Below are 22,905 nucleotides of genomic sequence, written 5' to 3'. Positions count from 1 at the left end.
TTTGTGGCGCCATCTAGACTCGGGATCAGTCCTAAAATCAGAGGCCCCTCGGAAACCAGTTCGGCCCGGGGTCTGAGGAAGCACAGGTTTTGCCGGCAGTGGTGTGTCACATGCATGCATGATGTGTTTGTAAATATACAACTTGGGGAAGTACCACGGAGTTCAGAAAGGCTCTGTGTCATGGGTTTTCTCGATCAGCAGGTACTAAAAGCACAGCTACGGTACACTGTGTGGGCACCCGGGATTTCTTCTGATGTTAAAAAGGAGACCTTGAGAATGTTGGGTGGTGGATGCTATCTCTCAGTGGCAGCAACGCAGACCAAGAAGGCACAGGGTCCTTTTCATAGTGTGGTGGTGTCTGCTCCAAAAAGCATCAGACATAGTATTTGAAAGAGCATGCCAGTGTTGAATGCCCGCATCCCACCTTCCTCTTCGCCCCACAAAGAACTAAATGAAATTATTTCTTGAGACCTATCCTATTTTACGATGGGAAATTGTGAAACTAGCCATAGCAGAAAGTACAGTTTCTCTTCCTATATCTGAAGAAATTAGACCATCTGGTTTCCCACTTTCCCTTCCCCTTGCTCTCCAAATCTATGCCTCCTCCTCTGAATGACAACCTCAACCACCTGGATGCAGAAGTCTGGAACATTCTCGCCCTCTCATCTTCACCAACCCCCTGGCTCCCCAGCCACACCCTGTCAATCACCAGTTCCCCAGCCACACCCTGTCAATCACCAGATCCTTTCAGTTCTCCTGGAATACTCTTTCTCTCCACCACAGCTGCCACTTCCCTAGTTCACATTGTCGAGATCGCTCACCTAAATGTCTGCAACAAATGGCCAAATTTATCTCTCTCCCTTCAGACTCCATCCCACTCCCCCCACCAACCTGTTCTCCAGTCTGCAGTTAAAGGAACCTTCTAAAATGGGTGCCTTCATTCAAAACCCTTCACTTCCCGTTGCCCTCGGGACCAAGCCTAAACACATAGACTGAAATATTTCACTCTTCTCCCCTGTGTCTTTGCACTTGGTCTTCCCTCCGCTGGGAGTGGGTGGGAGTGGGTTCCCCCCCTGGCAAGCTCACACCCATTATCCTTCAGGACTCAGCAGAAGCACCAGGAAACCTTCGTAGGTCCCCACGCCCGTGCCCAAATCAGAGCTGGAGGCTCCTCGTAGGGCCTCCAATAGCATCCTAGGCTTCCCTTCAAATAGCACCTGTCAGTCAGTCACAAATGCCCATTTTCACCCTGGTCTCCAACCCCGTCTCTGTCGCTCTTGTGGGGTGGGGCCTGCCTTCCTGATTCAGGCTGCAGCACCTAGCTCAGCGCCTGCCCCTAAGTCAGCTCTTGGGAATGCTGTGAGAGAACTCCCTTGCCTGCAGACCCACCAGGACCCGCCCCACCTTTCCAAGTCAGAAGCAGCGTTGGTCTGAAATGAAGTGCCACCGGCATGACGGCTGTCTCGCCCGCACAAATGGCGGGCGAGGGCCTTCTTTCCTTAGGACTTGAGTGGGGCCCGCAGAGCTGCTACCCCAGCCCCGCCCGATTGGACCTGCACTCACCAGCTTCGCTCAGAACTTGTGGGAGGTGTTGGCTGGGGAGGAGAAGAGGGCTCATGTATTGGGACGCCTGCTGCCTTACCCCGATGACCATCCTTCGGTTTTGTCCCACAGTTCTCTTTCTGACGCAGAGGAGAGCGCAGATCAGCGAAACCTTGAAGCTCAGCATAGCCAAAGGGCTCACCCAGGCATTGCGCAAGGCTTCCCACCGGAACGACGTCTCGGCTCACGTAAGCCCCTTGCTTTGTCACCCGTCTAATCCGGCCTAGTCTTCCTCTGGGGACCAGAGTAGGTTCAGATCATTTTCCTTCCCCCACCCCCACCCCCCCGCCCGGGTACCATAGCCACGTAGCATCTTCTTTTTTCTTTTTCATTTTGGCAAATAGTTCATGTGTTGTTGTTGGAGAAAAAGGTCAAATCTTGAGGTGGAAAATTGAGACTAATTGCCTTATGTCCAGATTTTTCTTAAAGCCTGGGTATACTGTTTTAAATGGTCCTATTATCCCATTGTCTGGGAAAAGTATTTAGTAATTGTTCGTGTAATTCTCCAGAAATCATCCATTACTTCTTCCTTTATCTTCCCTGCCATTGTAAATAGTTAATGATTAATTCGGGACATTTAAAAATTACTCTGACTTGTAATTGAGTCCAACTTTGCTCAAATTGCCAGCAGCAGACGGGGAAGTAAACACTTTTTTCCCCCTCCAAACGCTCTAATGCCAAGTACTATTTAACAACTGCTCGCCGTGATGGAGGCCTCACTTCACACGCTTTTGGTTTGATCCCAAGTTTTAAAGCAGCAAATGCAATTGGCAGTCGGAGGGCCACCCTCTTCAACACTTGAAACCGTTGCTCTGGCCTCTTCCTTTGATGTTTTGTTCTGCAGCTGCAGTTGGCTTGGTGGCCCCCTTCCCCCCAAGGACTAGGAATAAGGTTTGGCACATAATTTGCTGGCCATTGTCAGTCTCTTTTATATAATTCTGAAAGAAAGAAAAAGAAAGAAACGCATTCCATGTGAGGCATCTGTGGTTTATGCAGCAGAAACTTTATTTGAAAGTGGAAAACGTGGCTCAGCCATCGTGGCTCAGTGGTTGAACATCAACCTATGAACCAGGAGGTCATGGTTCAATTCCTGGTCAGGGCACATGGCCGGGTTGCGGGCTCGAAACCCAGTGTGGGGCGTGCAGGAGGCCACGATCAATGACTCTCTCTCATCATTGATGTGTCTATCTCTCTCTCCCTCTCCCTTCCTCTCTGAAGTCAATAAAAATATATTTTAAAAAAAGAGAGTGAAAAATGTGAATGTTTCTATTAGTTGCCTGGTACAGGTTCCACAAAACTTCTCTCATTTGCAAACGACCTTCATAGTTTTTGCCTTTTCTGCATCTCATCACAGACTGCTGTGACAGAATGTATTTTTTTTAATTGGCTCATTTTTAAGAACTTCAATACATACCTTTTGAAAAGATGTTTGATATTACCACCACAAATGGAAGTCCCTAAGAAAAGGGAATCATAAAAGTGAGAATAATGGAAGCAGCTTGTTAAATTCAAGCTAGACATGGTTGGCAAAAATGTGATTGTAAGGATCAGAGGGGTATTAAAAGTAAGTAACCCCCAAACTGAGACTTGGTCCTTGGGGTAACGAGAAGGACTGGGGCAAGAGTCACTTTCACTCTGGCACTCCTTACCCATACTGCTGTGTCCATGCTCCATCCAGACGTAGCTTGTTCCACCTAAAGCCACCTTTAAAATTTTATTTTATTTTCCAGTGACAGTTCACATTCAATATTACTTTGTATTAGTGTCAGGTGTACAGCATAGTGGTTAGACAATCAGACACTTCACAAAGTAATCCTCCGATATTTCCAGTACCCACTTGGTGCCATACGTAGTTATTACAATATCATTGACTGTATTTCCTATGCTGTTCTTCACATCCCCGTGACTATTTGTAGCTACCAATTTATACTTCTTAACCCCTTTAACTCTTCCACCCAGCCCCAGCCTCCCCTCCCCTCTGGCAACCATCAGTCTCCTAAAGCCGCCTGTCTGGAGCACCTCCTTTGGAAACAAAGTGTGGAGGAACCAAAGGCATACCCAGCCTACTGCAAAATCAGTTTTCTTGATCTCTTTGGCAAATGCATGTGACACTACTAATGGAGATGCCAAAATAAGGGGGGAAAGTGGGTGTTTAAAACACCCTGACTTATAATGAACAACATAAACTGATGAACAAAAACAGATCCAGAGACAAAGAACCATCATTCAGACTGTCAAACCTCAGAGGGAAGGCAGGGGAGGGTGGGGATAAAAGGGAGAGACCAATCAAAGGACTTGTATGTGTGCATATAAGCCTAACCAATGGACACAGACACCAGGGGGGTGAGGGCATGAGCTGGGGAGTTGGGAGGGGGAGGCAATGGGAAGATAAGGACATATATGTAATACCTTAATCAATAAAGAAAATAAAAAAACACCCTGGCTTGTTAATATAAAATATGAAGAAAGCAAGAATAAATAATAAAATCTAAAGCCTCAAAACCTTCCAATTGGGTTAAGAAGAGCTCAGATTATCATATCGCTTAGGACTCAGCTGTAAGAGAAACTCTCTTTATGGCCCACCCCTGCCTCAGTCTTGAACCAACTACATGTCAAGAATGGGGTGACATCTAAACCATTGTTCTCTCAGCTTCTAGAGAGAGGAAGTCACCTCATATACTGTTTGACTCCTGTCCTGAAGGTGCCCCCACTTGATGTCTCACTTCTGCCTTTTAATTTTCATAAATGATGAGAAATATAATAAAGCTATTTTTTTTAGCACGCCATTCCCTGAAAATCTGTTTTGCCTGCCATCTTGGGAGATAATTAGTGCTCATGGGATTATCCTGAGCCACTTAAGGAATAAAAAAATACGCAGATTTAATTCTGTTTCATGTAGGTTCAATATAGTTTATATTTTGTTGTATTCTGATATTTTGAGACTTGCCTGCTTTATAGGGCTGTTAGAATATTTGTTGAACGAGAACATCCTCTTCCCCAGCCGTGCTAAATGGTCCCTAGGAAACACCAAGAACTTAAAGTGGAAACAAACACTGAGTTCTGTGGGTCCATTTGTTTTTCAGGTGGACATTCTGGAACATTCTCACAACGTCACAGTTGGTTATTATGCTACCAAAGGGAGGCTGGTGTACTTGCCTGCCGTGGTGATCGAAATGCTGCGTGTTTATGGGGTCAGCAACGTCACTGCAGATCTGAAGCAACATACCCCAAGCTTGCAGTCCGTGGCGGCTCTCGCCTCCCCATGGCATCCCCAGCCTGCAGGCCACTTCCAGCTGAAAACAGGCAAGTAACTCAGGACGAAAGGATTCCATCCATTCTGGGATCAGGGGCAGTGCCAAGAAGACACCCGTTTAAAAACTCCCTTGCTAACTGCTCTGTCATCTCTTGTTCCTTCCCCAAAGGGTGTTCTAATCAAATGTCCAAGTGCCCTGTACATCAGCCTAAATTTTTCCTGGATTTATTAGACATATTTGTTCACAGGAGCCTTTCTTCCTACTGTATATAGTTGGTACTTTTGTGCACCAAGTACTGTAGTTTCTATTTTTTTTCTGCAGTATGGGTACTGATAAGAGCCAAATAGCCATAAAAGCTGTGCTTTGGACCAACACATTGTGGATGCCACTGAATTAGAATCTCTGAGCTTGGGCCTTGGGATCTTTCTTCCAAGCTTCCTGCTGACTCCAAACCACAAGCATAGAGAAACCACTGAAATGGAAACACTTCATCAACTTAGCCATGCAGGTCATTTGATTATTTTCCCCCTCCAAAGAATCAGAAGGTATTTTGATGCCTTAGGTTATTTTTTTTTTTTTTTAAGCATCTTGGAGCAGATGTCTACATATTCCAATCAAATGAAATCACAAAGTCCTTTGCATTCCAAGGCATCTCGGGTCTCATCACACTTTTAATTCTTCTAGGTTATAAATCATGCTAAGTGCCACTTCTACTAGTAAAACTACAACCAAAGCTTGTCTCCCTTCCTTGCCTGATTGCTCTGATGTAAAAATTGTGGTTTTATATGATGACTGCTATTAAGCCCGAGTGCGGATTTATTACTCTCGTTCTAGTGCTTCAGTTTGTGAGCCAGTCCGACAACATTCAGTCCTGCAGGTTTGCTCAGACAATGGAGCAGAGGCTACAGAAGGCCTTCCAGGATGCCGAGAGGAAGGTTCTGAGTGCCCAAAGCAACCTGACGATTCAGGTGAGGAGGGCACTTGAGCCGTGTGGTTGACCGAGGCCAATCATAACTCAGATAGACGTGGGCAAGAGGTGACTTGGTCCCCCGTTTCAAAGCTTCCTGGGGTGAATGTTACTTTGTACTTTGGGCGTGTGATGTAGGCAGGACACAGGGCCACTCTGGGGCCACTGAGTCGAGTCAGTCCCGGCACTGATGAGGCTGTCTGGGATATGGATGCTGTGTCGCTCTCTACCTGCTGTGGTTTGGGATTTTATATTTATTTTCCCATGTGAAGATGCCTCAGGCCTTTCCAATACATTTATTATTTTTAAAAATTGAACTAGAATATACTATATAAGATATGTCAACTGTCTCATAGAAAATGAATCATTTTTAAAAGTAGCTAACTCACTAAGATGTGCCTATTCTGTGATTTTCATTGAGTCATTCTCCAGATATCCACATGAACAGTCAGTCACCTTACTTCACACACACACACTGTATATTTAGGGCTTCCTGTGTGCCAGGACTGTGCTAGGTATTTAACGAATGTTTTGCTACATAATACTTAAAACTTCCTTCTGAGGTTTATCATCACCATTTCACAGAGGAGGAAACTGAGAGAAAGGTGAGGAACTTCCAGAAGGTCACATGGTTGGTACAAAATAGAACAAAGACTTGAGCCAAAGCCCACACTGTTACTCATCATGCTACACTGGCATCAATGCAAAGTAGAAATGGGGCCCTTGGTGAAACTTTTGACAAACACATGGATTATTTCCCGGGAAAACCCCGCTCCTGGTTTACTGTATTTCAGTTTCCTGGATTTTCAGTAGATATGCTATCAGAGGCCTTTCTCAGACCCATTTTTTTTTTTTTTTTGCAGTTGTGTATATACCATCCCACTAAAGACAGATGCTTCTTAATGGTATTTATCCAGCCACCAAATTTCTCTAATTAACTGAACTAGCCAATGTCTCTAAACTAAAAGCCTTTGCAATGAAACTCGATGGTTTTGAAATTGACATTTAGCATAAGTGAATTATCAGCAAAGCTAATATGATGTAGAAAGCATTCAATTGAATTTGAATGAGAAGCTTTCCTTTTCTAGATCAGTCCAAAGTGGAAGTATCTCATTATGATTTGGTTCATTTTAGACTAAAATCTAAAAACGTGTCACAGACTTACGATTTATGTAAGGAGTATGACTCAGCTCTTTGGTGGGAGAGCTTTTTTTTCTGATGGGATTTGGAACTTCATAGGTAGAATCTGCGTGGAGCTAGAATATACTCTATTCAGAAGCACAGACGTAGTGAGCACCTGCTATTCATCAGGCACTGGGAGGGACACCGACATGAGAAAGTGGTCCTTGGCTTTAGCAAGTAAGAGACCTTTCTTGGAAAAGACTACAACAGGCAATTTGAAAATTGTATCTAAATAGATTTTGGATGCTCTTGAGATTATCAACAGCTCTTTTTTTAAAATAGGTTTTTATTGATTTTTAGAGCGAGAAGAAGGGAGAGGGATAGAGAGATAGAAACATTGATGAGAGAGAAGCATCATTGATCAGCTACCTCCTGCCCCCTCCCTTCTGGGAATCGAGCCCACCACCTGGGCACGTGTCCTGACCAGGAATGGAACCCTGACTTCCTGGTTCATAGGTAGATGCTCAACCACTGAGCCATGCTGGCGGGCAATAGCTCTTTTTAAAAAATCTTTATTGTTGAAAGCATTACATAGTTCCTCCTTAATAGCTCTAGAAATGAATGGCTAACTGGGTGAACCCCATTTCTCTTTTTGCCTTGGCCGATGGGAAGACCAGAGACAAAGATGTTGCCTGGCTTTAGTAACCCTCTTAGCCCCTGTATCATGCATACATAGCTGTGCGATAGACATTCCCCTGGGATTGTCTTTAACCTGTTTTTCCAGAACCTGGTTTTGTAATTATAACTTCCCATTTCATTGTATTAAATATAATTTGTGAAGCACTTTGAATCCTCTGTGGAATAAGACCACATAAATATTTAATTAGTTTGTTTAGAGAGTTATTGAAAATGTGACTTACAATTATTTTTTTACTTGTATAGCATTGATATTAGAGGGTAGATTACAGTTGACTCAATTAAGAATTTTTGGTACAGCCCTAGCTAGTTTGGTTTAGTGGGTAGAGCATCAACCTGTAGACTGAAGGGTCCCAGGTTTGATTCCGGTCAAGGGCACATGCCCAGGTTGCAGGCTCGATCCCTAATAGGGGGCATGCAGGAGGCAGCCAGTCAATGATTCTTATCATTGATGTTTCTATCTCTCTCTCCCTCTCCCTTCCTCTCTGAAATCAATAAAATAAATAAATATATAGATTTTTAAAGAATTTTTGGTACAAATGACAATCCCAGCTCACAGGGGTAAGCAAAAAGAGGAAGTGATTGTTTCATGTAACTGAGAGGTTGAGTTTATTTCAGGCACAATTAGATCCAGGTGCTCACATGATTTCTTCATGCAGTTCTCTCTTCATTTCTTGGCTTGCCTTGCTCTTGCAGCATCCTTAGGCCCTGTGGGGTGGCCCCTGGCACCTCCAGGTTTACCTCATCCTTATTGCTCCAGTCTCATGGAGCCAAAGTGCTCTTTTGTGTCATTCCAGTAACAATCCTAGGATTAGCTCTCATTGGACCCACTTGGTTTCTGTGCTCATTTCTGGACCAGTATCTGTGGCCAAGGAGATGAAATGTCCCAATCAAGTGGGCCTGGTTCAGATACCCCACCCAAAGCACATGAACTGATAGGGAAGGTGTTTCCCCAAGAAAAAGGGTGATGCTGTCATGGAAGGGATAATGGGTGCTGGGTAGGCAAAATAACAGCTTTCCATTCGGTCAGCCTTGTAGGTCTAATTATTATTATTATTTGTTTCTTTTTAATATGTTTTTATTGATTTCAGAGAGAGGAAGGGAGAGAGAGAGAAGATAGAAACATCAATGATGAAAGAGAATCATCGATCAGCTGCCTCCCGCACACCCCTGACTGGGGATCAAGCCTGCAACCGGGACATGTGCCCTGACTGGGAATTGAACCGGGATCTCCTGGTTCTTGGGTCGATGCTCAACCACTGAGCCACAGTGTCCAAGATTGTAGGTCTAATTAGGTAAATGAATTGTGGCATGAGGGAGAGATTAGGTCAGAAGCCACAGGAGTCTAAGAGTAAAGAAATGATGAGGAACAAGGCATGATTTTCAGGCAACAGTGATATGACCTTGGTCTCAGGCCTGTGTACCTCTTTCTATTTATGAAGCTAGTGTTAATCAGCTACCAATAATGGTCAAACTTTTCTTAGCCATGAAAAGTGACTGTATGGAAGAAGATACACATATATGGGGAAACATTCTGTTCTCATGAATTGGAAGGCTTAAAATTGTTAAGATATCAATACTACTAAGAGTGATCTAGGTTCAATGCAAACCCCATCAAAATCCCAGTGACTTTGTGTGTGTGTGTGTAAATCCTAAAATTCATATGGAGTCTCAAGGAATAGCCTGAATAGCCAAAACAATCTTTAAAAGTTGGAGGTCTCACACTTCGTGATTTCAAAACTTACTGCAAAGCTATGATAATCAAAACAGTGTGGTACTGGCTTAAACACAGACATATAAACCAATGGAATAGAATAGAGAGTTCAAAACAAATCCTTGCCGTATATGGTCAAACGATTTTTGACAAGGGTGCTAAGACCAATGGAGAAAGGACAGTCTTTTCAACCAATGGTATTGGGAAAACTGGATATCCATAAGTAAAAGAATGAAGTTGGACCATATATATAAATTAACTCAAAATGGGTCAAAGATCTAAATGTAAGAGTTAAACTATTAATCTTAAAAGAAAATAGAGGATAAAAGCCTCGTGACATTGGATTTGGCAATGATTTGTTGACTATGACACCAAAAACACAGGCAATAAAATAAAAAAATAGATCAATTGGACTTCATAAAAATTAAAAACGTTTGTGACCAAAGGACACAATCAAAGGGCACCCCACAGAATGGGAGGAAATATGTGCAAATCTAATAGTATGTAATAAGGGGTTAATATCCAGACCACATAGAGACTCCCACACCTCAACAACAAAATAAAACAAACCAATTAAGAAATGGGCAAAGGACTTGAATAGACATTTCTCTAAAGAAGATATGCAGATGACTAATAAGCATGTGAAAAGATAGTCCATATGACTAATCAGTAGAGAAATACAAATCAAAGCCACAAGATACCGCTTCACATGTATTAGGAAGCTATTATTGAAAACATAGACAATGTTTTGGTAAGGATGTGGAGAAATTGGAATCCTTGTGCACATTGCTGGTGGGCATGTCAAATGGTGCGGCTACCGTGGAAAACTGTCTGGCAGTTCCTCAAAAAAATTAAACATAGAATTACCATATGACCCAGCAATTCTACTGCTGGATATATAACCAACAGAATTGAAAGCAGGGACTTGAACAGGTATTTGTACACCCCATGTTCATAGCAGCATTATTCACAACAGCCAGAAGGTAGAAGCAACCCAAGTGTCCACCCACAGGTGAATGGACAAATAAATGTGGTATATAGAAACAATGGAATGCTATTCCTCCTAAGAAAGGAACTTAATTCTGACACATGCTACGACATGCATGAACCTTGAGGACAGTATGCTAAGTGAAATAAGTCAGACACAAAAAGGACAGACCGTGTATGACTCCATTTATAAAAGGTATTTAATTTTGTCAAATTAATAGAGACAGAAAGTAGAATGTTGTTTGCTAGGGGTTGGTGAGAAGAAGAAATGGGAAGTTGTTATTTGATGGGTACAGTTGCACTTCGGGGTAATGAAAACGTTCTGGAGATGGCTGGTGGTGATGGTTGCACAATGATGTACATGTACGTATTGCCACCACGCCGTACACTTAAAATGGTTAAAATGGTAAAGTGTATGCGCTTTACCACAATAGAAATGTATGAAACGGATATAATGTTATTGGTCAGTTATACTTGCATAAAAATGTTCTTAGCTTAAAAAGGTATACACGAATGGTTACCAGAGGGTTACACACGCGGGATTCCTCCGTTGCAGTGGGACTGGGATTCTCGGGATGCTGTGGATGAGTATTTCTGGAGGTCCCCCCGGGAAGGTGGAAATATGGTGAAAGGCTTATTTTCGTGGAGTTACGTTCCTCGGGTTGTATGAAGTCCCATGTCCCTTATCTCAGTCCTGAAAATGGAGCAGCTGGGGCTTTGTAGAGCTAAAAGCAAAGCCAGTGTCCAGAGTTTTCATTCCATGGTGGAGGGGGGTCTGAGGTAGCATCAGGCTAGATTCAGTCCGTCAGTCAATTGTGTGGGTCCCACATGGCCATGAGCCACGTGGGTGAATGCAGGGTGTGGGAGCCCCTGCAAGCCAGGAGTCGGGCGCGAGCAGCAAGAGAGGTGCGGGGAGCGGGGGCTCCTTTGTTCAGGAGCTTAAGTAGCAAATCTTCTCCAGCTTGCAAGTGGCCATGCCTATTCTAGCCACTGACTTGTTCCCAGGTGTGACTGACAGGTAAGCACCTTCCCTCGTCACCCAGACCTTACTGGGCGTGTGTCTATTGTCCAGTCCCTCCCCCAGCGATCTGCAGGGAATAGACTTGGAGAATGTTAATTGCAGCTTTCTGGCAATGCTGCATAAATGGGATGCCTGTATTTTCTAGCCTCCCTTTTACTTCTTTCCTGTTACTAATAAACAGCTATTATAACGGTATCATAATTACCTGGTCAAGTACAGTGTGCACAGTGGCACTCGTGCTGCAGGCCGTTTGGGACCCAGTGGGTTTTATTGAAAAGCGGAAAATAAAATGTTCACAATAGAGATAAAGGTTGGAGATAAAGGCTGTAAAGTTATTTTAGTGATTACTTTTATGGGTGACAGTGCAGTGAGGTCTTTTGAACTGTTCAGAAAGAAGTGCCTTTCTTTTTGGTAAGTGGAGAACGAGGCATGAATACCTGTGGCTAAGACCACATTCCAGAAATACTTGCAGAGAGGAGAGTTGTAAGAGCTGACCAGCAATGTTGACTCCCTAGGTCATTAGTCATGGGACTATATTATATACTCTGTGACTATATAAGAGAATTTAAAAGGAACTTCCATGCATGGGGAAAGGAAATAACGTGAAGAAGGTATTCTTGACCGTCTTCTTCAAAGTAAGGTCTAAAGGAAAGTTGCAGGCATATGGATGTCTGAGCACACAGAGGTCCGGGAAAGACGGAGAGCAGCCAGCCCCTGGCAGGAAGAAAGGGCACTCACATGAAGACAATTTGAGGAGAGTTCTATAGAAGGGACTCTTTGCAGAAGCCTGACAGGCACTAGGGAAACCACAGGGATGGTGCAGTGCCTGAAACAGGAACAACTGGGGCTCAGGGGGCAGGGAAAGGAACAGTTACAGGAAGCCAGAGGCCGGAGCTGCCTAACGGGAACTTTGACCCCACAGGAAGGGAGTCCCCAACACCAATACTCTGATCTCACTCTCCCTCTCTCACATCCTTCTGATCTCCTTTTTTTTTTTTTAAAAAAAAAAAGGGGGGGGGGTTTGAGAGAGGGGAAGGGAGAGGAAGAGAGAGAAGCATTGATGGGAGAGAAACATCGATTGGTTGCCTCCCATATGTGCCCTGACTGGGAATTGAACCTGCAGCCTTTTGGGGCATGGGGTGACGTTCCAACCAACTGAGCTACCCGACCAGGGCCTGACCTCCCTTTAGCTGAAGCCAGAGGGCAAAGGAGCCCACTGGGGTGGTCTGGTCCACAAGGGTCTGCCTCTGGGGGTGCTGAGCAGGACAAGAGGGGGTGGCAAGGGGATGGGGAGGAGGAAGGAGCAGACAGATGCTGTCTCACCAAGTGGAATGACTTCCTACTGCATCTGTTTTTCCAATCTCATCTGTGGGATATTTTTGTCCATACCCTGACCCAGAAAACCTCGTTTTCCAGTAACGAAAAAACCGACTTGGACAAAAGGAGAGAAGAAAAGCACACCATCTCATACTTATATTTACATGTTCTATATTGAACTCAGAGGCCACAAGAAACTGTAATCACTCTCTAAAGAAGCTATTGATGTTTCTGAATTTCTTTGTAATCACTATTTGTTACTGGGCTTATACATTCCCTGTCCTTCCAACTTGAAAATCCTCCCCCGCTCCCAAATTTTACTTGAACTTTTTCTATCTGAGCACGTGAGTCCTCCTTAAATTGAACATATCCGTGCTGTAGGAGTAATCTGAGACAATCTAGCCCCTGGGGAAAATACACACCAGGGGTTAGAACCTGAAAGACTGCCTAGGTTTGAATCCTGGCTCTGTCACTTCTTAGCTGTGTGACCTTGGGCAAGCCCCCTGATCCTCCCGGGCCTCAGTTTCCTCCTCTGTAAAAGGGAATCCTAATTCGATACACCTCCCGGGGTGGTGGTGAGGGTTAAATGAGATCAGGTGCCCTTCGCACGATGCCTGGCACGTAGCCCGCGATCAGTGAGTGACGACCGTTGTTATTCTTGTCTCTTCCTCGCTCTTTCCCCACCTCCCTTTCAGTCCTCCCCTCAACTTCTGCTGAAACGTCTTCTCCCACGGCCTCCATGAAACAGACCCTCATCTTATTAGGCATGTCTCCCTCCCCTTTCCTCCTGTGTCGATTCAGATTGTGAGCACGTCCAACGCCTCCCAGACAGTCACCTTGGTGTACGTGGTGGCCAATCGGAGCTCTTTCCTCAATGGCACCGTCGCCAGCAGCCTCCTCCGCCAGCTCTCAGCTGAGCTGGTGGGGTTCTACCTCACCTACCCGCCGCTCACCATTGCTGAACGTGAGTACGTCCCCGTGACGCTGAGACCCTGCACGTTATCCTGGGGGGCCTTTCTCCATTTTGCAAACACCCATGGTGCCAGGCTGCATACTAAATCTTTTGTCATAAAAGAACTGGAATATGTGGTACCACGGAGAGGGAATTGATGATAAATTTATTATTGCACATTGGAAAAAAAGCACTTGCTGGGTGCCTTTGCTCTTCACATAGCTCTTACCTCATTTACTCCTTACAACCACCCTATGAGGTAGGTGCAAAATTATGAGCACCATTTTGCAGATAAGAAAACTAGAGTTTGTTCAGTTTAATAAAGCGTCCACACTTACGCGGCTGGTCAGACGTGGAATTTGAACCCAAGCCGTCTGCCTCTGAGTTCATTGGCCCCCCTGGTAGGGCACTTGTCCTTGTGGCGATACGGATTCCTATGATTTCCCCCACTTCTACCATCAGCAAATGTCCCGGGGCCTTCAGCCCCTGCCCTGGCTACAGATATCAGTGCAGCTAATTTGCCATCAGCATCGTGACTTCCCTTGATGAAGTCCCCAGGGCCTTGTGGCCTCGTCTTCCGTTAATGCCTCGGTTACATAATCCTCGCCACCATGCAGCAGGCACAGGCTTTGAAGACGATGCAGCCTACATTCTGTCTCCAGACACTTACTTGGTACCTAAAGGAAGTAAAGATTTGTGCTCTTAAATGTAACAATTGATCCTTTCCCAAGGTCACTGAGCAAGCTTTTTATAAAACACACTAGAGGCCCGATGCACAAAATTAATGCAAGAGTAGGCCTTCCTTTCCCCGGGTGCCAGCACCGGCTTCCCTCTGGCACCCGGGACCGGGCTTCCCTCGAAGCCCCGGCTTCATCCGGAAGGTCATCGGGAAGGACATCTGGTCTAATTAGCATATTTCGCTTTTATTATTATAGATATTAGCAAAATCCTTTCTATGTCCTTCTGTGGTTGCTTTTGATAGTGTAAACAAAGGAGATGATGTGTGTGGCTATGCTTTAGCACAGGATAGCCATTCCAAATTTTTTTGAACGCTTGTTTAATAGCAAGCTTTTGCGAATTTCCACGGAGTGAGGAAAGATAACTGGGTTTAATGGAAAAGGTGGTATCATAAAGGAAGGCATCATGTCGCCTGGCAGCAAGTGAAGAATTTACTTTCTTTCATCTTGATATTTTGATAATCACATCAGCTGAGGTTTGCTGAGCACTTACCGTGGGCCACTGCTGTGCTAAGCCCTTTACACGTATTAACGCCGATGGTCACTGCACCTGTCAAAAAATGTTCGTTAATGAGCGTTTGGCCGCTAAACTTCATCCTTGACGTTGGAAAAATACATTCGAGAGAGAATCATTCCTAAAAATGGTAGTGCCGGTGGGGTGTTTTACAGGAGAAAGCTACAGTTAAGACGGGTTCCACTTAAGAGGTTTTGATGGAAAAACTGAAAGAGCAGAAATCCACAAACCCTAGGAAACTCTTCATCTGAAAGTGAGCCCTCTACGGAGCATTTTCGTTTCTGAACAGCAAGGCAGTCCGGGCCTGTATGTCGTAGAGCTCCTCAGAATGATAAAGCAGGACTCAGCCACTCCATCTCGTCACCTATGTCCATGTCCCTTAACAATATTTACATGTAAAACTCGTGACAGTAATTTGATGTGTTTCTTACTTGTTTTAGCGCTGGAGTATCCCAACCTTGACATATCGGAGACAACCAGAGACTATTGGGTAATTACAGGTAATCTCTTATTTCCCCTTTCACTCTATCAGGTTGGTTGGTGGTTGTGTTTTTTTAAAACTGCGTGTCAAAAAAAAAACCTAAAAAATTAAAAATGCATGTTACTCGGTGATAGGGTTGGCATCCTTTTTTTTGGTCCTGTCCTATGAGTCAGGGAGTCACTTTCACAGAACCAGGAGTGGGTGGAGTAAGCTGAAACAAGAAAACACACACACACACACACACACACACACACACACATCACCCTGAAGATGAACATTAGATAAGCCATTCAAAATAGCAAGCTGCAAGGCCCAGCTAGCGGCCCCCTCTTTGCAGAAAGTGGACCGATCGGAAGGAACAGCATTTACCTGTGGATGTCCAGGGCGTGTCCATGTGAATGGTTGTCTGTGTCAAGACTGTAGGCCTTTCTGCGCTGCCCTACAGAATGCCAGTGGGAGTCAGAGGAATGCCAACGTGCACTCTCCTCTCTCCCCAGCCACGAGGCCCACGCCCACAGCAATCCTGTGGAGCCCAGGCGTGTCCTGACGGGGAGGGCGGGTGGAAGTAGAAGGGTGTTTGGGTGGCATTTTCTTTTTTTCCCTTGACATTTCCCAGCTGAGCTTTAGGAAACAGCAAAACAGTTCTTGTTTTTCAAAATCCCAACAGTAGTTCTGAAAAGCCAAGAAGCAAGGATTGGCAGCAAAGAGAGAAGGCAGGTGTTTATGAGGAAGAGTGAGCAGGCCAGCCATCAAGGGAAGGGCCAGGAAGGGGGGGAGGGAAGGGTCTGCTAGGGTTGCCACGGAAACTCCTTCAGACTGGGGTGGGTGGGGGCTTCAATGGTTCTAGAGGCTGGAAGTCCGAGATCAAGGTACCCGCAGGGTTGGTTTCTCCTGCAGCCTCTCTCCTTGGCTTGCAGATGGGCGTCTTCCCTCTGGGCCTTCACGTAGTCCTCCCTCTGTGTGTGTCCATGTCCTCATTTTCTCTTCTTGTAAGGCCACAGTCATAGTGGATTAGGGTCCACTTCTATGATCTCATTTTACCTCAATTCCTTCTTGAAAGGACCTGCCTCCAAATACAGTCGCATTCTGAGGGGCTGGGGGTTAGGACTTTCGGCACCTGAATTTGGGGAGGAAACAGTCCAGCCTGTAACAAGGAGGGAGGGAGGTCCTGTAAATCATGGAAGATGTGCATGGGCGAGCAAGCCCATCTAAAACCCGCTTCCTCCCTCCCATCTCCTCCCTCACACGCTGCGCAGGCGAGATGGGCCACTGCCTACACACGGACACGGGAGCACAGCCTTGCAAGGGAGCCGGCTCAAGACCTCTCCTAAATTGCAGAAAATTGCTTTTCTTTCTCTCCTGCGGGGCCATGGATTTGCAGAGATTTTTTTTTTTTTTTTTACCTGCTAAGACAAACTAAAGAAATGTGTTTAAAAATTAAAAAAATAAACCTCACCATAGTTTATGCCCAAGAGAGAGACAGTGCTAACACAGCAACACATTTTCCAAACCAGCAGGTTATGGAACATTTACAAAATCATTTTTTTTCTCCACCAGAAATGCTGCTTTTTAATTTGCAGAGGTTTCCCCCCTTCTGTTAACTTGAAGGTTTACATTGAATGGTAGCACATCCACTCTTGAATACTGGATGCCTGAGACGACCTCCTGTTTCAGCCTGCCCTCATGTGCCTGTGCCTCTACTGTAGTGACTTAACCTTAATAAGAAACTCCACACATGGTCTTGTTTTCAGGATCCTCCTGGGACCTAACGCCTGTCCCCCTGCCCCTGCCCCGCCCCCCCCCCACCTCGGTAATCCTCATTTCTTATTGCTGTTGTGGCTGTTGGTGATCAGAAGAAACAGCGGCCTCCATCACTGTGTTTGGGGCAGTTGGATTAGATAGTGGGGTTTTTTTTTTTGGGGGGGGGGGGAGGGGGTGTCGGGGGACCGAAACCAGCCTCAGAACAATCCTTCGCTTTGGCTCTTTCTAACCCCATGGGCAGCCACCATCAACCTTTTACCATTAGTTACAGAAGGGGTAGGAGATTGGGAACAGAGAGACGAAGAGAGCTCTGTTCATCCTGTTCAAACAGCCCCTGGAATAACCAACCACCCTGCCGTTCACTCCCAGACATCCATCACGGGCACCCTACCTACTGCCCATGGATAGCTTGGAGCACCTTTCCTTTATTTCGTTTGTATTATAAAACCCTGCCATGCTTTCATCTGCATGCCCACTGAACTTATATTACATATGGTTTTGCACACTGCATACTTCTCCCCCCTCCCCGAGTGTGGGTCTCTTTTTGGTGGAAAGTCGTTGGCTGAGGGTGACTCCTGTGGTCAGCCCGTCTTTACAGAGAGCCCAGGAGCTACGCTGCTGTCCATGTGTCTTACAATCCAGCAGAATACAGATGTACGGCCTTAATATATTGCTGCCTGACAGGTGAGAGCCCAGCTTAGGTTTGAAATCTGTCTCTATTTCACCCACCAGAGGCAAAATGCTCCAGACCCAGCAATCGCAGGGTTTCTTCTGGCCTCAGCTTTTCTACATACAAACAGAGCCAGTCACTCAGACCCTGTGGGCGTCCCTCCCTCCCTTAGAATCAGAAGATAGGAGATGAACATTCAAGTTCTTTTGGCTCTGAATGTGTGGGATTCAACCACCAATAAAACAGTTCAGATCGAATACAGGAAGCTGAGCCAGGCCTGATCATTGGAACTTTCAGGCCTGGCTGCCTCCTACGGACACAGTCTCTTCACACGTAGAACAGGGAGGCACATCGGAGCTGTCCAGGTGCTGATTCCATGTAACCCTGTGGGAGGTTCCCTCAACCTCCTGCACTTCCCTGGAACACCCCCCACCCCCAACTTTTAAAATTGCGGTAAAATACACACAACATGAAAATTTCCGTTTTGGCCATTTTTAAATGTACAGTTCAGTGGCATTAAATACATTCACAGTGTTGTACCACCGTCACTGCTATCTACTCCTGGAGCTTTTTCATCACCTGGGTATCCCTTTCTTTGATGTCACTGGGATTCTCACAAAGTAATCAACCCGTGATGAAGTTCTCCGTGTCCCGTGTCCTCTCTCCTACTCTGCCCATTGGTCAGGAGAGGCCAACTCAGAAGTAACCCTTCAGTGGTTGATTATGAAATTTTACCAGAGAGGCAGCTCTGAATGAGCAAGAGCAGGGGCTCTCCTGCCTGGGGCCCGGGGTAGGCTGTGTCAGGGGGATGCCCAGGGGCCTCTGTGGGGCCTGCCCCAGTGGGAACGGCACCTGAGTGTTTTCTCTTTGTTGGCAGGAATTCCGCTGCCAGCTGAGCTGGGAGTCCCTCACAAGGGCCCTAGAAAGAGAGCTGCTTTATGCCCTCCATGGGGATTATTCGGTATTTATGGCCTCAGAGAAGTCATTTCTGAGACTCAGCTGTGGGTTTTCCTTCTCTCTCAATCAGTTAAAAATAATTCTCCGTAGCTCAGTGTCCGTTGCTTGTTCTGGCCCTGAGCAGAATGCCATCATAACGGCATGTTCTTTATAACCAGGCTGTGTCCATATCCCAGTAGATGGCTGGCGTTAATGGTCCTTAGCTGGACCCTGGTAGGACAAACTCCCCAGCCCACATAAGTTTTGGTTTCTTTAAGATAAGGATTGTTTTTAGCATTTTTTAATTTCAAGGATGGCTGTGTTTGAAGGCAGTGTTTGTGTGTTTGGGATGAAGTGTGCTTCCCAAGGGACTTGGAGGAAAGCCTAGATTTGGGGGGTTGACAGCAAAAGACAATCAGCCACTCCCATAGTAAGTGACCACTGCAGTCCTAGCCCTGGTGTTCATTAAAATCCTTCCCCAGGCGCCAGCCACGGCCTGGAATTCCATCACCGACGCCTTGCCTGTTGATTGCATGTGCCCTGGAGTAGATGAAGCTCAGCGTGGAGGACAATGGAAAGAGGAGTGTCGTGTGCCTTCCCATGTGCTGGGCACTGTGCTAAGCTCCCTTATACACCCGGTCTCATTTCAACCATAGATCTCTTTAGGAATATATTTGCTGTGATGTGGACTTCTGCCCTTTCTACTGAGGAGGACTTGGACGCAGACAGGGCCAGCTGCTTGCTGAAAGTTTCACACTGGCAAAGAGCTCGCTCTTTCTGTCCCGCTGTCCTGCTCTCGGATGGAAGAGTACCCAAGGGGCCAGGGGCAGCTTTGGGGTGGCTCTCAAAGTGGCTGCAGAGGAGGGAGAGATGAGGACATTGAACAGGGCGGTTTGCCAGGTTGTAAGGGCCCGATTTGCAGGATGGAGCTTAGATTCCTCAGCAAAGCTGTTGGGGAGGAAAAATAAAATAAGGGTAGCCCAGAGTCTGAGCTTTTCTGAGTGGGAACCAGCGGAAAATCCAGTTAGCCAGACCTGTAGGCTGTGTTCCCGTATGGACTCTAACAACATGTAATCTTCAATAAGGTTTGGATTTACTACAGCAGCGTTAGACATGTCTCAGCCCATGGAGGAGAGAGTCCAGGCTTTGTTTGGGTTTGAACCCTCACTTTTCTAGTTACTAGCTGTGACCTTGACAAGTCACTTAACCTTCTAGCATCTATAACATGTGGATAGTGATTCCTACTTCCTGGGACTGTTGTTGAGAGCAAAGTGAGGTCAGGATGGTCAAGCCCTCACATGAGGTAGGGCCTGTGGCGCCTTGTGGCTGGGGCAGGGATGGAGGCGGTTGTGGTTCTGAGTTAGCAGGGAGCCTGTCCGCTGAGTAGCCCCTCTGCCTTCTGCACCCACAGTGCTGCAGGGCGTGGACAATTCGCTGGTGGGTCTGCACAACCAGAGCTTCGCCCGGGTCATGGAGCAGCGCCTGGCCCAGCTGTTCATGATGTCCCAACAGCAAGGCCGGAGGTTTAAACGGGCCACCACCCTGGGAAGCTACACCGTGCAGGTGGGTGTTCGCGAAGCCTCTGGGGTCTTCTCATACCTGTGGGGGGGGGGGTGCTGCCTGAGACTAAGTCATCATGCTGCGTGCAGCAGAGCAGGGACGCTGAAGACTGACTGAGCCATTGAATCAGTGCTGCTCTTAGGGTGCGGGGTCAGGGGTCATAACATCAAACTGACGGGTGAGAGTTAGCTGCTCTCACTACTAGATGATAAGGAAAGGAGGTTTTGGAACAAATTCTGCACGCACGCAGATGTTTATTCAACAGAAAGTTGTAAGGAAGCAGGCACAGGCTACTCGGCAACCTGTTCCGTGGGCTGGATGGAGTCCCAGCTCTCGGGACTCCCAGGCCCTCTCGCCACCAACGCTGTGAATGGCAGATGCACCCATTGGCATTCTAGGTGCCGGGTTCTGTTTTCCTTATTTAGTCAGTTTGGACAAGTAGAGCCTTCGGGGATTATAACGGACACATGGCCACACAGGGATTTAGGTTAAGGAGCCGTAGCAGACGCTGTTGGTGCTCTGCCCAGATCCCCTTTCCATTTCTATCAATGCCAGCAGCCACCTCTGAACCTTTATGTAAGGACTAGAGGCCCAGTGCATGAAATTCGTGCAAGAGTAGGCCTTCCTTCCCCCAGCTGCTGGCATCGGCTTTTCGCTGGCACCCAGACCGGCTTCCCTCGCAGCCCTGGCTTCCTCTGGAAGGACCTCCAGTCTAATTAGCATATTACGCTTTTATTATTATAGATTGCTCTGGAGATGCAGGAACCCACATAGCCCACACCATGGCTGCCTGAAGTGCCTGGGAATTAATTAACCTGGGGGGTGTGGTATAAATACCTCAGCTCCCTGGTCTCCAAGCTAGGAGAATTCAGAAATGTATCTTTTCCATCACTTCCAGAGCTTTCCCACTGAATTAAGCGTTCATTACCCACTGTGGTAACTGGCTTAATAACACCCTTTTTAGCTCCCTCCCCACCCCTGTATCACCTACTCACCTTCTTGCCAGTTCCTTTCATCTCTCAAATAAACTATAAACACTCAACTCTTCTGAGTCTGTTCCTCGGGACCCTAAGAGCAGACAGTAGCCATCCCCAAAGTGGGGACTCTAAGCCTCTAGATTCTTTACCTGGTTCAAGCAAGAGTGAGACTGTCTCTAGCGTATTCTAGCCAATCCACATGTCTTGCATAGCCCTAATTTCACCAAAGGAGAACCCATTTCTAACATTTGTGAGCAAGGTAACACATTACAGAAGGGCACTCCCGGTAGCTGCCTCCCGAGTGGAATTCCCCATTGGAATCTAGCCCACTGCCCTGGGGTGTGAACTCCTGATTGGCAATTCACCACTCTGTGGGTGTAAGTTAACCCAAACATACATGCATGGCATCGCACTTGTCTGCGAGGAAGAGGAAGCGTTTGAAAGGAAGTTACAGTCATGGCCACAATCTGTCTGCAGATCATGCTCCAGGCATTCTTGTAAGTACAAAGAGCCCCTCTCCTGTTGGAGTCAGCTGTGCCCCCGAGGGCGACTCCAGGCCTCACGTTCACAGTGGGTGACTTGGGTCCCTTGCCCTGTTGGATGTGGCTTTGTTTCTAAAGTTCTTTGTGGCCTGTGACAGCCTGGTCCGAGGTAAAGTAAGACGGTTAATTTCACGTGCCTGGCTGGTGATTTCCCCTCTGTGGGTTCCACTGAGCCCTGTAGTTCACACTTCTCCAAACAGCAGGAAGGAAGTCGCTCAGAGGACAGTGACATGGGATTTGCCTCCGCTGAAGCGGGAGGCAAATTATTTACGAGTCACACCTACAATCTCGGTGTGGTTAGTAAAGCTAACAGTCTAACAACATCTTCTGTGTTGAAGGGGGCCCCAGTGAGATGTGCTTCTCTCTCTTCTGAGTACCCAGGGTGCTTGGCCCCTCTAGTCTCCCGAAAAGTCTGAGCGAAGCAAGTTGGGATTGATTTCTGCAAATCCCTCATTTGCAGGGGCTGTAGAGCACCTTCTAACATTACCCTTGGAGAAATCTTGCAAAGAAGGATTTGCTAATAAATTGAAATGGAGTGAAGTTATTAGATATTTGAAAGCTCATTCACCTTCTAACTGGTTGTACTGACACTCTCCCCACCTCTCCCACGAGGGACAGGAATAACGTGCCCAAGTTTCCCAAGTAAAATTCACTCCACATATCTGACACCATCTTTCCACACAGAGACCTTCCGTTTGGGATCCGATTATTTTAAAAGATGGGCCGCTTTCATGGAGATTTAGAGGTCTAGAATTTAAAGCTATTTCTCTAGTAGGTATATTTGAAAAAGTGAATCCAAAGAAGAAATTCACTTATAAACATTTTTTTTTTTTTTTTTTTTTTGTTAATCCTCAACCTGAAGATATTTTTTTCCAGAGAGTGGAAGGGAAGGGAAGGGGGGGAGGGGACAGAAACATCGATGTGAGAGAGACACATCGATTGGTTGCCTCCTGCGGGCACCCTGACAGATTCGAACCCCACGATGTGCCCTTGATTGGTAATTGAACCTGCGACCCTTCTGTGCGCAGGCTGACGCTATCCAGTGAGCAACACCGGCCAGGACCGAGAAACATTTTTAAATGTTTGACTCCATTT

The 22,905-nt window shown here is 46.3% G+C and overlaps 1 protein-coding gene across 5 annotated transcripts in view; it reads left to right on the top strand.

Moving 5' to 3' along the window:
* Positions 1-22,905, top strand: part of KIAA1549L (KIAA1549 like) — a 230,088-nt gene that overhangs the window by 133,709 nt on the left and 73,474 nt on the right. For all 5 annotated transcript variants that reach the window (XM_080687146.1, XM_080687145.1, XM_080687144.1 and 2 more), the window contains 6 exons: positions 1,675-1,790; positions 4,686-4,905; positions 5,691-5,824; positions 13,482-13,644; positions 15,324-15,383; positions 20,143-20,294. In XM_080687146.1, coding sequence (XP_080543272.1) covers positions 1,675-1,790; positions 4,686-4,905; positions 5,691-5,824; positions 13,482-13,644; positions 15,324-15,383; positions 20,143-20,294 — 845 coding nt within the window. The remainder of the gene's footprint in view (positions 1-1,674; positions 1,791-4,685; positions 4,906-5,690; positions 5,825-13,481; positions 13,645-15,323; positions 15,384-20,142; positions 20,295-22,905) is intronic.

Source organism: Plecotus auritus (genome assembly GCF_963455305.1).
Source record: "Plecotus auritus genome assembly, chromosome: 9".
NCBI classification, from domain to species: Eukaryota; Metazoa; Chordata; class Mammalia; order Chiroptera; family Vespertilionidae; genus Plecotus; species Plecotus auritus.
This window is presented reverse-complemented; position numbering and strand designations above follow the sequence as displayed.